Below are 15,802 nucleotides of genomic sequence, written 5' to 3'. Positions count from 1 at the left end.
ACTAAATATAAATTCAGCTGGAATTACTGAAAGAAGACCAAGTCTCCATGGAGAGATCCGCAGTAATTCAAACAGCATAATACACACATGGAAGTGCTTGATTCACAGAGTCCATACTGTGCCAGCAGTTTGCTGTCCACATGTCGACAGCAAACGAATCAAAGAGGCACATGTAAGTAGGTTCAAACATCATTCATGAAAAGCACTCGAACTAAACCTTTACACCTTCCGTGCTGCTGCCCTATACCAGGGGTTCTCAACGTTTTTGGCTGGGGACCCCCAGAAATGCTTTGGCCATGTCTCGGGACATGGCCAAAGCTCTACTGGATCTCTTCTCCACTAGTCCCTCCCTAAAAGTTTAGTCTATTTTTTTATTTGTTGACGAAATTGTCAATACATTTAGTCTAGTTTCTATCTAGTTTTCCTCTGTGAAAATGTTTTAGTCAACGTGAGGGGCAGACCATGGGAGTGAGGGGCAGACCATGGGAGTGAGGGGCAGACCATGGGAGTGAGGGGGAGACCATGGGAGTGAGTGGCAGACCATGGGAGTGAGGGGCAGACCATGGGAGTGAGAGGCAGACCATGGGAGTGAGGGGCAGACCATGGGAGTGAGAGGCAGACCATGGGAGTGAGAGGCAGACCATGGGAGTGAGGGGCAGACCCACAAAAACTTTTTCGAGCAGCAGCCGACATGTGTTTCACAACAAGCGGTAAGATGGCTGGCGCGATGCGATCAGAAATCACAGTTTAAATCTGAACGCCAGGCGGTTTGGACTAAAACAACAACTTGAGTATTTTTCAGAGAAAACGAGCAACAAAGAGACGACAATGAGTGGATCCTTATGGGAGGCGCGCGCATTGATCCTCACAATGGGAAGAACGTAGGCGCTGTCTAGCAGCCTGGGCAGCATGGATGGTTAGTGTTGAGCTTCGGCTGCTTGGTATTGATATAACCCTTACAACCCGCCATCCGACGGGTTCGGCGACCTCCAGGGTTAAATCTTAACCCGTCATCTGACGGGTTGCGAAGCGTTTTGGCGTCCATCGTGTTAACTACTACAAATACTATTAACATAACATTGAGTGACTGCAGTTTCTTCCAGCGGTGAAATGTCCCTTCAAATCAATCTGTTCGATTAGCTGTTGTAGCCCTAGCTTATTCAGAGCATTGTTCTGTTCAGTTCAGTTCAGTTCATTTTGGTCATAGAATGAACATTGCATTGATTTAAGATCATAACTTTGCATTTAGACCAAAAAGGTATAGGCTGAAGCCAGTGGCTTATTTTGCCTATCCTATTTACACCTACAGACTTGTAATAATAATATACACATCTAACACACATTATTTTAAATGTATTGTGGATCACGTCAGCGAAGTAGTCAGTCACAGAAAAGTTCAAATGCTTTCTTGTGATCGTCTGTCTGTCTGGTGGCAATTCCTCATGATCCATTTCCCCAGATAAACAAAGAGCCTCATAATTAACACTAAAATCAGACCGATTTCACAGTACACCATTTGCATAATTATACCAACTCTCACAAGGACGCTAATCAATAAGCCACACAAGGACACGTTTTCTGGACTGAATTTCAAATGGGTTTCAAGTGAAAGGATGAGGAAATGCATCGTAGGCAAACATCGACTAATAATGAGGTTGTTGGACTAGACTGATTAAAACAGTTTATTCAGGCTATGTGTTACATTACATAATTATTATGAATAATATTAAAATATTTGACAACTTAAGGACACAGAAGCGGCCTTTGTACATAAAGCAAAGTCAGAGAATAATGCTCCTTTTGATTAGAAAGATGAAAAGGATCAACTCTCTGCACCTCCAAAAACAGGCCAAGGTCTACAGTACACGTGTACTGTGTGTGTGTGTGTGTGTGTGTGTGTGTGTGTGTGTGTGTTGTGGTGTGGTGTGGTGTGGTGTGGTGTGGTGTGGTGTGGTGTGGTGTGGTGTGGTGTGGTGTGGTGTGGTGTGGTGCGGTGCACGCACGCACACATGCACGCACGCACGTGAGTTCCTTGTATGCACGCATCCTTGTGCACGCGCGTGTGTTTGCCTGTGGGTGTTTGTATGCACGTGCATGTCCTCACATCAGCAAGTCATGCATGCGTGCATGAAAATACACATTGTGGGCTCCTCTGTGTCTAGTAGTGCCTGTGTGTGCGTATGCGTCCGTGCGTGGGTGCGTGGGAGCGTGTGCGGTTGTGCGGGGGGAGAGAGAGAGAGAGAGAGAGAGAGAGAGAGGGTATACGGGGGTGGGATCTTACGACATGTGACAGCTGGTGGGCCGATGCCAACGGGGAAGGATGGAGCAGAGCGGGAAACGGCTGCTGTTGCCATGCCAACGCGGCGGCGCTGCTGGAGTGGCTGATGGTCGGGTAGCGTGAAGTAGCAGCCAGCTGAGACAGAGAGAGCTGTGGAGAGAGAGAGAGAGAGAGAGAGAGAGAGACACAATGCACAACCATCATTATTAAAGATTTTTCCAGTTTTTCATGTGTTTATGAGCTGACAGTACTTCATTAGTACTCCCTTGGTGTGGTTGTTATGTGCAATGATGTCTTCCCTAGCTGTGGGTGCGGCTTCAGTTCAGGTGGATCATCACCCATCACCACCCACCAGGAAAACCAGGCCTTTATTGAAAGTTATTACTAGTGAAGACAGACAGGAAAGAGGGAGAGACACGCAGCAAAGGTCGTCATGAACGGGACTCGAACACGCAACGCCAGAGGCCAGAGCCTATTATGTGGCCTACGCCTGGACCGCTAGGCCAGTGGGGCGCCCCAAACCAGGCATGCTTAATGAACTGGTGGGTCATTAAAAACTACATTTTAACAAATACTGTATACTTTTTTGAAAAAAAATCTTCCTCCGTATAAAATAATAATACCTGTTTAGGGTGAAAAAAAGTCACGGCACTCCATCTTTAACAAACACCACCCAGTGGTTTTCAACCATTTTCATATCAAGCTCCATTTTATATTCGGCATTTAAGCCACGGACCACTGACGAGATTTTGCCTCTCAGATAATAACAGAGAGATGTGTTTGCGTGAGCGCTGACCACCGCGGCGTGACATCATGTCACGGCCAAGCTACACCAGGCAATTTTGCGTTTACTGCGCGCGCGTACAGTGCGTTTGGATAGGACCAATATATGTCAATGATACCAGCTACACCAGACGCACGGATACCGCGGGCCATCCTACGCGTGCTCTAAAAATAGGATCGGTTCTAAAAGAATTACGTGCGTATGCCCCCATGCGCACGTATCTATATATCCTCCCGGAAGGTCCCGCACAAATCTGCCGCGCGTCTGACAGATCGATGTAGCCAGGGCATTTGGCTTACGCACGGTCCACACGTTTAGAGTAAACGTGCGAGAAAAGCCTGGTGTAGCTTGGCCGTCACCAAAACCTGGCATATGGGTATGGATAGGCCTTAGAAGACCTGAGGAACTTAAATCCTGACCGTTTCATGTCACGGACCCCCAGAATTATCTGTATTTCGCTATAATGTTTTGTTCCAGCTAGGACCCCTCCCAGAAGCAAAGATATGAGTTAGCTGTGAAAGAATATACATTGAAAGATTTGCGCCAAATTTTTTATGATTTTTCAAAAGTACTACAAGCTTGTAGAGTGGCACTCGGTGCCGTGCTATGAGCTTGCTATTTTTCAACAGCTAAAGTTCAAAATAATGGTTAAAGTGGTTATAAGCTATAAGGTGACACAGATGCGTCCTCAGGCCTAAATGGGTAAAAGGCCTATTCGTGTCCTTCCGTCAGTATTGATACTTTTACTCAAGTAAAGCATTTGAGTACTTTTTCCATCACTGCTTATATGATTCAATAAAACGACCAATAGGGCTTGGAGATAATGACTTGCCCACCCCTAACAGCCATCATAATGAACTAGTGCAGCCCTGCCACTTACCCACCCATCCATCCATCTAACAAAGTGTGGCGCTTAACCACTTACTGTACGCCCTATACAATATCAGTGATTCTCAGGCTTTTTCATTTCAAGGACACCCAGTTTGGTGCATGCATTAGGCCATGGACACCCCATGAGTCTATACGCATGTAACCAAATGGACACGCCATGGTCATCTTGCTTCCATTTGTACACGCACAGACTTAGAGATGGGTATTTGTATGAGTCCAGTATACAGATTCCAGTTCCTAACGGTTCCCTATTTCGGTTCCAAAATGGTATAAAATAACTTAAATGAGAGGTCAAATGTATAACAGAATGCTTTTATTTATACCCAAGCATGTTCGGTTCGATACCTGCTTGAACCCTCAGAGTTACAGACCTGTATGGATCCATTTTGTTCCCTCAACGACCACTGTGGGTCCCTGAATCCTTCTATATATCAATCTACACTTCATTGCACGATAAACAGCGCATTACAATGTGATGTATAGGCTTTTAGACCATTAACTATTTTTGAGCTATTTTGAATTCATTGTCTTTGATTAAAATAAATAACATTTTTGAAACTGTTACACTAGGAACACAACAACAGAAAGTCTTGACGACTTGTCACAAGAAAATGGTGCAGCAGCATATTAGTGGACAGATAATGTAAAAATGCCCATGGCTGCAGTTTAAAAGTTCGACTTTTGGGGATTGGAATTGAAAGTTCTCCCCGAGACAGGATTCATTGATTTTGCGTCACCTTCAAAAGATTTAGTCTGTACAAGAGCTCACGTTAAGTCCTTACTTGACGAGTAAGAACAAACTCTTGCCTTTGTGGCACTGATATGACACCGACTTGAATATGATACATAAAGTTAATCAACTACTTTAAGACAGATAAATAGATATCTTCCTCATTTAGCAGATAAAATGCATATGAGAACAAATTTTTGTTTCACTCATAGCTTCTAATCTGCTATAGTTAAAAGATAATCTAAAATATTATATTACTAAAATCCAAATAAAAACATCATTAGTTCAAAGGAGACAGATATTAGTGCAATATCCCCTAACCCCAATTTAGGGGGTATGGGGATTTTTGCACTTAATTTGCAAGTCTAAGGGCGTGGGGAAAGCTCTTGGAGAATCTGGCTGTTTTACACCTGATTATGTGTGACTAGTGAAAAATAAACACAAATAAATAAATACATTTAGCGATGTAAATGTTAAGTTCTGACACATATTTAATGTGAAAAAAAAGCCGTAATGAAGCTGCTGTGGTGTTTAATTCCACTTTATAATGTAAACGCTTACAATGCATATAAATGCCCTTTATACTTACTAATCAGGGTTCAATAATGATAATTGCCAGACTGCCTGCAGGGCAACTAGTAAATGGTTAATGGACAGAATACTCTACATCAGTGGTTCCCAAAGGTTCATGTCAAGGACCCCCAAATTGACACTATGACACTAATTAATTAGCCCGCAGACCCCCCCATTTGAAAATATATGCCAGGGACCCCTGAGAAGAAGTTTACGGCTCTAGCAGTGATTCTCAACCCGTTTAATTTCAAGGACCCCCAGTTTGACATGCATTAGTCTACGGAGTACGGACCCCCATTTACTGGGATTTATATCTCTGAGACCTCAATTTATATTGTAAAATAAATGTTATATTAACTCCAAGAGTGTACAAATGGAACCAAATGGACCCATTAGGGTCCATTTAGTTCCATTTGTACACTATCTGAGTTACAGACCCATAAGGGTCCATTTGGTTCCAAACTATCATTTAGCTGGGGACCCCCTGGAACTCCCTCAGGTACCCCTGGGGGTCCCCGGACCCCACTTTGGGAACCACTGCTGTACAGTATGTCAGTTTCATACACCCGGTTTTATGGTCCAGTTATCTAAAAGATGAATAAGTTCAAGTTGTTGGCATCGATTAAAATGAAACTACCAGGCAGGCACATTGTTCCTTAATTGAAAATGAATGTGAAATGTGATTGCATAGCGACGTTTTATTTAGCTCGTATAGATCGAAGCAAGGCCGACATAAAGCCGCCTCGTCATCATCGATGTCAAGAGTTTTGCATCGCCGGTCTTACATCAAAATTGGCAAACCATCAAACTCTGTTGCTTAAACACCTCTCGCCTGGCTTGGATAAATACAGAGAGCCAAAGTGAACAGTCCCAAAACACATTACATTAAATACAGAGAAAAGCCAGCCAAAGTGAACAGTCCCAAAACAAATGACATTACATACAGAGAAAAGCCAGCCAAAGTGAACAGCCTCAAAACACATTACATACAGAGAAAAGCCAGCCAAAGTGAACAGCCTCAAAACACATTACATTAAATACAGAGAAAAGCCAGCCGATGCGTCGCGACGCATTGTGAGCTTGTAGATCAGCTTTTCAAAAGATTTTTTGACGCCAATACTTTTACTCAGCAACATTTTTGAATGATGGACTTTTTTTTTTTACGGAGTAGTAAGGGAGTAGTTCTACATTGCAGTATTTTCCTTAAGTAAAACATTTGAGTATAGCTACTTATTCTCAACCCGTTTAATTTCAAGGACCCCCACTTTGACATGCATTTGACCCCCATATAATGGGATTTCTATCTCTGAGACCCTCACCTCCCAATATATGAATGAATGAACCATTGTAAAGCACTTGGAAAAGCGCTATAAAAATGCAATTCATTAAAAAATGCAATTCATTATTCCACCACTGCTGTCACAATAATTATTCATGAATGTATAGCCCCGTGCAAGTCCTCAAAGTCAAAAGAAAACATCACGTCCTAATGTCTTCTGCTGACCGTAAGACTGAGCATGCATATAAGACTATAAAAACTGCGTAATGACATAATCAATATTTAGGCCTATAGCTATTGAGCATTAAATCTTTTTTCCTGGGCATAAAACTGTCAACTGTCAGCAATATTATGACGTTCATATAAAACGCCACAAAGCATGCAGGTCACCAACTCCAATGACAACTGAGCCCACCAAGAGAGAAAATATATCATCATGAGCTTTCGCCTTTATTTTATATTTTTTGGATATGGGTGGCGGTGTCTCAGCGGTAGAGTGACCGGATGGTAACCGCAAGGTTCCCCAGTTTGAATCCAGGCTCCCCCAGAGGCCAGAGTTAGTGTTGAAGTGTCCTTAAGCCACTGAACCCCTAATTGGGAGCTTTTCAAACTGTGTGCGGATCTCCTCTTTCCTTTCTCCATTTGTAAGCCCAGAGCTAGGGTCCCTGGACCCCACTTTGAGAACCACTAATGCACTGGTTAGCTTGGGAGTTATCAGTGCATTGCTTTGACACAAAACAAATGGCCCTCTAGGACACAATAGATACTATATTGAGCCACATCGAACCGGGTGAGGGGATATGGTCAACCCCTCATTGATCTGGTGCAGTCAAATTAACACGCACGCACGCATGCACGCACGCACACACAGTTAAAAAAAAAAAAATTGACTTGAAATTATTAACTTAAAATGTACAAAAAATATATCTGTGTCCACTGTCCATGTTTACGCTTCAATAAACTCTGCATGAAACACAGACAAAAGTGTGCACACACACACACAGAGAGAGAGAGAGAGAGAGAGAGGGCGTTGCATCCTTGGAAGTGTCAATTGAAGCCAGTGTATGGCGGTGAACAGATGATCTGTTTGGCAGTTGGCTGTCTCTCTTATTACATGTCGGGCCAAATGCTGGCAGCCACAACTACAGCACCACTAATTGCCTTCTCTCTGTGCGCTTGTGTGCGCAAGCGTGTGCGTGTGTGTATGTGACTTCACACATGCTATCGCGGGCCACAGTGACTCGATGTGAGATCGCAGGCTTCGTGACGATGATGCGGAGTCAAGCTCATCATATGTCTCAAGACAACATGAAGGAAATAGAAGGTGAGAGACAGAGAGGGTAGGGAGAGATTGGCAGTGGTGGAGAAAGTACTACATTTTACTTTTACTTAAGTGAAAGTATCAATACTGCAATATAGAACTACTCCGTTACGAGTAAAAGTCCATAATTTAAAATGCACTTGAGTAATATGCAAAAGGCGCATGAGAGGGTGCGAACGAGTGTGAACAACAGGGGGGGAACGTCTGCGAGGGCGATAATTATGTGCACGAGTGTGACGAGATTGCAGCGAGGAGGAGAAGGAGAGAAATGAAGGAGATAAATGAAGGAGAGGAATGGAAAAAAGCTGCATGTGGGAGACCATCATCAAACATTAAGCACATTAAGCCCTGAGAGCAGATTCTACAAAATGTTTTCTAAATCATGACCCTATGTTTCTATGTCATTGGTTCTCAAACTATTTCATGTCAAGGACCCCCAAAACTGAAATGTAATTTGCCGCCGACCCCCATCTGAAAGCATGTTGTTCCAGGGACCCCCCCAGGGGCAAATATTTGAGTTAAAAACGTTTGCTGTGAAAGAATATATATTCCAAGATTTGCGCCACGTTTTCATGAAGTATAAAATAATGGTTAAAAGTGGTTAAAGCTAAAACAATGCAGATGTGTTATTCTTCCTTAATGCACTTAATCCCTCTATTCTTGAACGTGAGTTCAAAGTTCACAACTGTATTTTCCCTCAACGCAAATCTACATCTACAATCTACTATTTTCCTAAAAGCTTTGTTGCTAATACTTCTGTGTACTTTTGCTCAAGTGCATTTTTGAATATAGGCCTTTACTTAATTTGTATTGTGATATTGCTACTTTTACTTCCACCACTACGGAGGCGGCAGTGGATCAGGGGAGGCGTGGCCTATAGAGCAGCTGGATGGGAACCGTCAGGTTCCAGTTACTGTAGATCCCGGGCTCCCCCAGAGTTAGTGTCGAGGTGTCCTTGAGCAAGACTCTGAAGCCCTAATTGCTCCCGGTGTGCAGGTTGGTGCCTTGCACGGTTTCCTCTGACATCGGCGTGTGAATGGGTGAATGTAATGCACAGTCTATGTAAAGCACTTTGGATAAAAGCGCTATATGAATGCACCGTTTACCATTTACTGCTGACAACAACCAGCATGTATAGGCAACAGAGGTGAAGCACGGCCCGCAGGCTCACACCCTGACTAGCAGGAGGTGAAACCACCCAGGCTCACACCCTGACTAGCAGGAGGTGAAACCACCCAGGCTCACACCCTGACTAGCAGGAGGTGAAACCACCCAGGCTCACACCCTGACTAGCAGGAGGTGAAACCACCCAGGCTCACACCCTGACTAGCAGGAGGTGAAACCACCCAGGCTCACATCCTGACTAGCGGGAGGTGAAACCACCCAGGCTCACATCCTGACTAGCGGGAGGTGAAACCACCCAGGCTCACATCCTGACTAGCGGGAGGTGAAACCACCCAGGCTCACATCCTGACTAGCGGGAGGTGAAACCACCCAGGCTCACATCCTGACTAGCAGGAGGTGAAACCACCCAGGCTCACATCCTGACTAGCAGGAGGTGAAACCACCCAGGCTCACATCCTGACTAGCAGGAGGTGAAACCACCCAGGCTCACATCCTGACTAGCAGGAGGTGAAACCACCCAGGCTCACATCCTGACTAGCAGGAGGTGAAACCACCCAGGCTCACATCCTGACTAGCAGGAGGTGAAACCACCCAGGCTCACATCCTGACTAGCAGGAGGTGAAACCACCCAGGCTCACATCCTGACTAGCAGGAGGTGAAACCACCCAGGCTCACATCCTGACTAGCAGGAGGTGTAACCACCCAGTCTCACATCCTGACTAGCAGGAGGTGAAACCACCCAGGCTCACATCCTGACTAGCAGGAGGTGAAACCACCCAGGCTCACATCCTGACTAGCAGGAGGTGAAACCACCCAGGCTCACATCCTGGCTAGCAGGAGGTGAAACCACCCAGGCTCACATCCTGGCTAGCAGGAGGTGAAACCACCCAGGCTCACATCCTGGCTAGCAGGAGGTGAAACCCTCCAGGCTCACATCCTGGCTAGCAGGAGGTGAAACCTCCGGGCCTGTATGTTCCCCAGCAGAGCCTCACAGCAACAGTATTGGTCCCTGACATGTGCATTATGGTCCCAAAATGCTGGCTCACTGTATATAAATTAAATACAGCACGTTCTTTGTCATTCCGTACCGGAGTGAACCAATGGTGGTCAGGAATCAATAATTTATACGAGCGAGAGAAAGTTGTCAGACACAACAATGACTCCCAGACAGTGTTGGGGGGGGGGGGGGGCATTTAAGTATTGATTATACACCACTTGGTAGTGAGTTCAAGGGGGTGGATGGGGCGGGGTGGGGGGGACACGGACAACTGGGGTTCATTTTGAGAGAGAGAGAGAGAATGTGTGTGTGTGTGTGTGTGTGTGTGTGTGTGTGTGTGTGTGTGTGTGTGTGTGTGTGTGTGTGTGTGTGTGTGTGTGTGTGTGTGTGTGCGTGCATGCATGCGTGCATGTGTGCGTGCGTGTGTGCGTGCGTGCTAAAACTGTGTCTCTGTGCGTGAGTGCGTGCGTGCGTTGAGATGTGATTGCCAATATCCGTGGCAGGTCTTCAGTTTTCTTTTTTCCTTTTCATATCTGTATTGTGAAAGTTGGACGGCCATCAAATAAAACGTCTACCGTTAAAACGGCCACCCTTATTTCCTCCAATCCCTCAGGGATGAAGCTGGGCACGGGAATCATACAATCAATGCATCCTGCAAAGCATTTAGTCCGGCAGCCGACAGGCTTCTTTTGTTTAAAGCGGGAAATTTGGTATATACCGGTAGTCTTTTTTAACTGGCCTCTAATATTGTCTAAATACAGTACATACATTCATGAATCCACTTGCTGACCGGCTGTTAGTATTGGGCAATCTTTTTTTATAGGGGTTTCTTGTGACCCTACCATTAACATCCTATGGCAGGCAAAAATGTCAAATTTTCCTTTTGCTTTAAGTAGCATGTGACATGTCAAACTAGGGGTTTTTCATGATTCTGAATCCATTCCAAGCCTTAGTTTTGCACAAAATACACTCCTTCGGCCAAAAGCAACCATAGCCACTTGCCCAAATGTACCCAAAATGTGCTGACCTCATCACATTTGTCATGATGTCAATGTCTATGTCTATATAGCCCAAGGAGTGTATTTTGTGCAAAACTAATGCTTGGAATGGATTCAGAATCATAAAAACCCCTAGGTCACATGCTACTTAATAAAGCAAAAGGAAAGTTTGGCATTTTTTACATTTTTGCCTGCCATAGGGTCACAAGAAAGAAACCCCTATAAAAATAATTGCCGCCCAATACTTTCAGCCGGTCAGCAAGTGGATTCATGAATGTATGTATATAGACAATATTTTAGGCCAATAAAAATACTATATTATACCAAATTTCCCACCCGTCCACCTCGGCTGCCAGACTAATTGCTAGTCTGCATGAAACTATTTTTCGATCATTGGTACATAAAATAATTGGCCACTTGGGGGGGGGGAGATGTACTGAAACCTGATCCTTGAACATTGACACAGACATCAACACTTGGATGTAAGAGCATAATATACAGACATCATAAAGCCTAATGCTAGTAATTAAATGGCACATTCAACAATGGACCAGTGTTGTTTTTGACAGCAATTTAGATTTAGTCATAGTCTTTTAACTCATTTTCATTTTCATTTTCAAATCAAATCAAACTATATTTATAAAGCAAATGTACAAAGTCCAAAGGTCAACTAAAGTGGTGTACAAGATCAGATAAAAGAAGAATGAAACAAAACAGCATGGTATAACAACACCCGGGAATGCTTTAGTGTTATCTAGTTTTACTCAATATATCTCACTGTTTGATTATGCCTGAAGAAGGTCAATAGGCCGAAAACGTGCAATAAATGATTGTGCACAGACTTGAGTGTGCAGAGCACATACTCGAGCGGGTTCATGCTATGCTCAAGGGACATTATGTATTCGAGGGGTTAATATGCTGCATTTCTATGTGGGTCTATACAGTGTTTGCAAGACCCACATGTCATACGCTGATGTGGCAATCAGCTGACCAATTCAGCGGGATATTTAAGCTCACCTAAGACTGCATGCATTCTTCCTGCCTTCCTCTGCGTATGGTTCCTGGTTGTTTTTATGCACTGTTTGCTCCCACCGCCACCCCAGCACCACCGGTTCGGCTCTGTTATTTATGTTCCCCATGGGGGGTTGTTATTGTATATATATCTCCGTGCTCCGTATGTTTAATGATGGTGTTTAATTGTGCCGGGTAGGGAGAAACATTTTTTTTGTCTGTCTGTGGCTTGAAATCTGTCATGAAGAACCTGTTAGTCTATTAAATGGATTCCCTGCCCTCCAGTCATAGTAATACTGGTATGAAGAACCTGTTAGTCTATTAAATGGATTCCCTCCCCTCCAGTCATAGTAATACTGGTATAATCCTTCCAGGCACCGCGGCGGCCAAGGAGGTGGAATTGCAAACGCTATTCAACTCAAGCATACCAATCAACCCCAGACCCTAATTATAACTCAATTATAACTAATTTGGGGTTTTACATCCAGCCTGGAAAGCATTCCAGACAATTGTATCTGTTATATTACACAGCACTCTCCTGGCCCGAACTAAATGTTTATCCATGAGTCATTATTAAGTGTATAGTTCTTTTAGTGCTGATAAAGCAATTAACAGTATATGTCATTTTAATATTCGTGTGGACGTTGATAATGATAGCCTTAGCGCCACATTTATCAAATTACTAGACTCTATTGGCGTCTCTCTCAGAGTGTAAATAAACCCACTCACTGCTTCACCAACACTCTTTGGTTCTTGTTCTCGTAGTGAATAGGTAATATTATATTATTTTCCCAAAATGTGTTAAAACAGTTAGTTTTCTTTTCAGCAACAACTGCCAAAACAGTGATGCCGGGTTGAAAGTGGCTTTCGTTTCATTTAAATCAAAATGTAATATAGAATGAGAGGAAGGAACTTGGAAGGCACTGGAGCGACTCAGACAGTAAAGCCTTTTTAATTAGCAGTGTGTAAGAAAAAAACGTTTCGCTGTATCGGTCACAACTTCTTGCTCAATAAAAGTAAATAATAATAATAAAATACTCCAAATCGGATCGGGAGCAAAAAAAAAAGTGATCGGGACATGCCTAATTATATCACCTTTATTTTATAACAGCCAGCTTGGCTATAGATACGAATCTACGTTTCACGGGAACAAAGATTTAGTGTTAGGAAAACAAACTCGGGAGAACACTCTGTACCGCCGTGCATATACAAAATATTTTTTGGTTTATCTGCAACACCACATGAACTGCAGATCACTGTGTCCGAGTGAACTGCAGATCACTGTGTCCGAGTGCGTTCTGGGTTCATGAACTGCAGATCACTGTGTCCGAGTGCGTTCTGGGTTCATGAACTGCAGATCACTGTGTCCGAGTGCGTTCTGGGTTCATGAACTGCAGATCACTGTGTCCGAGTGCGTTCTGGGTTCTTGTAGAGCAGACAGCTACAGGTGCACAGTCTGTGGGCCAGCTTAATCAAACTGAGCCAGCAGCAGCAGTGCAGACTGACTCATTATGGCCCATAGATCCAACGGTGAATCACAGGTGATCCCTCTTCTCTGCTCGGAGGCTGAGAAGAGGTGTGTGAGGTGTCTGTGTGCGTGTGTGTGTGTGTGTGTGTGTGTGTGTGTGTGTGTGTGTGTGAGATGCGACCGAGGCTCCATCCTGGCAGAGAGTAGTAGCATCCATCAGAGCTCCCTAGTGTACACCGACAGCCTCAGTAAGGGTGAGACATCGCTCAAGCCTCACGCCATGCCGGCTCGGCCGAACCCTGGCATGCTTAACCCATTCTGGGCTAAGCATTATGTTATACTTTAGCTATTGAAAATAGCAGATCTACAAGCTCGTAGCGCTACGAGCTATTTTTGAAAAATCGTGAAAATGTTGCGCAAATCTTTGAATGTATATTCTTTCACAGTGAACGTTTTTAACTCAAATCTTTGCCTCCCTGTGACAACATAATTATTTTCAGATGGGGGTCGGTGGTCAATTACATATAATTTTTGGGGTCCTTGACATGAAATATTGAGCACCACTGATATAGAAAAATAGGTATTTCAGAAAAAAAAGACGTCAGGTCTAAATGGGTTAAAACAGCATACACAATCAGCGTGTACACACGCATGTGCACAGACAAAAAGACCTGCCTGCAAAGACGAACGCAAGAGTGCATATACACACACACGTATGCGTGCGCGCGCCACACACACACACACACACACACACACACACACACACACACACACACACACACACACACACACACACACACACACACACACACACACACACACACACACACACACACACACACACACACACACACAAGACGGCTGCATACGTGATCTGTACAACTTTTCACTGCAGGATACTTTTTAATAGCGCCCGATGTTTCCGGAGGGCAGGCTCCATCTTTCAAAGGAGTCAGTATTCAGAACATTACACTGTGCCAAAGCAATACCATATTCCCTTTGTCCTCCACAGGTCTTTTCACAAGTTATCCCATGAAGACCTGGCACCAGATATTATGGGTGCCATTTTGAAGATCCGTTTTACAATGGGGTAATACATAAATTGCCCTCGCTCTGCGCACAATCGTATTATGAAAGGCATATCGGCCCGTGTTGAACGCACACACATATGGCATACGGCGTTCCTGAATATTTTAGCATTGTGGGAGTGTCCATATGTTAATTATTTTCGCTTTGTGCAATTTGCTATTAAGCCCCTTGACCTAAAAACACTCAGCGCATAACGATTAGACGTGGGTCTGACCACCTCATAAACGCAAAAAGCACTGTTTGATTTTACACTTGAGCGGCTCTGGGAGGCTGCTGGAGTGTTGCCATGTCTGTTTATTATAAGCGGCTTCTTTTTCTGTAAAGTTGCTTGTAAATATTGGTAGTTGTAGCCTACTAGTTGTGGTTGCTTTTCTTGTTTCTAAAGTGGTTATTTGGGCTTTTCTCCTAATGTTGTTTAAACCAGTGATCCTCACACAGCACATTCCCATGTCAAGGATCACCAGATGAATGCATTTGCCCAACTAAGGACGGCTAATCCAAAAATTAAATTAAATTTTTCCAAGATTACTTTTGAAAATAGCAGATCTATACCAGCTCACAATGCATCACATTCATTCATTAAAACTATGAACTCTGACTGCAGGGGGATATATATAATGATCATTATAACAATGTGCAAAAACATTTAAAAAGAAGGAAGAACTTTATATTTGTGGACAATAAAAATATGTTTTTTTATTTTAATGTGGTGTCATTCAAATTAATCTGGATATGGCAGACTCACTATCTAGAAAATAAAAACATGGCACTTCATTTAAAATAGGTTACAGACCCCTGTTATATGCGCTTATTTTTATAGACCTATTTACTTGTTTCTATGAGACATGGCAACAGCCTCTTTTTGCGTCTTTTTTTTGTAAAATGTTGAGATTAGAAACGGCCATAATTCATTTCTCAACCTTAAAAATAAATAAAAACATCTCCATAATCCTTGGGAAGTTTGCTTTCATATGCTGTATCACACCCGATTCAAGTCTTCTTCAATAAAATGCTACGAGCGAAGACCATATACCATCGGGGCCACAGGCACAGCATTAAGCAGCAGCATTCAACTCATTCCTTCATCATGACTTGAATGAAATAAAATATAATAAACGTTATTTTACTGGTGTTTTTCAATAGAAACAAATTATTTTGAGGCATAAAGGTGACAGCATGCAGTGCAATAGGAATAATTAACCCAAATGTGACAAAGTCATGTCATGTCTTCTATGGTGCCAGCCTGAAGAAATGTAAT

The 15,802-nt window shown here is 43.5% G+C and overlaps 1 protein-coding gene across 1 annotated transcript in view; it reads right to left on the bottom strand.

The window, feature by feature from the left end:
* The window catches only part of nphp4 (nephronophthisis 4), a 332,049-nt gene that overhangs the window by 107,174 nt on the left and 209,073 nt on the right, over positions 1 to 15,802 (bottom strand). The window contains 1 exon segment of the mRNA XM_083769763.1: positions 2,282 to 2,428. Within this exon segment, the coding sequence (XP_083625889.1) occupies positions 2,282 to 2,428 (147 nt within the window).

The sequence above is a fragment of the Protomyctophum parallelum genome, assembly GCF_964188405.1.
Source record: "Protomyctophum parallelum genome assembly, chromosome: 7".
In the NCBI taxonomy this organism is placed as follows: Eukaryota; Metazoa; Chordata; class Actinopteri; order Myctophiformes; family Myctophidae; genus Protomyctophum; species Protomyctophum parallelum.
The sequence above is the reverse complement of the archived record's forward strand: the minus strand, read 5'-3'. Positions and strand labels throughout refer to the sequence as shown.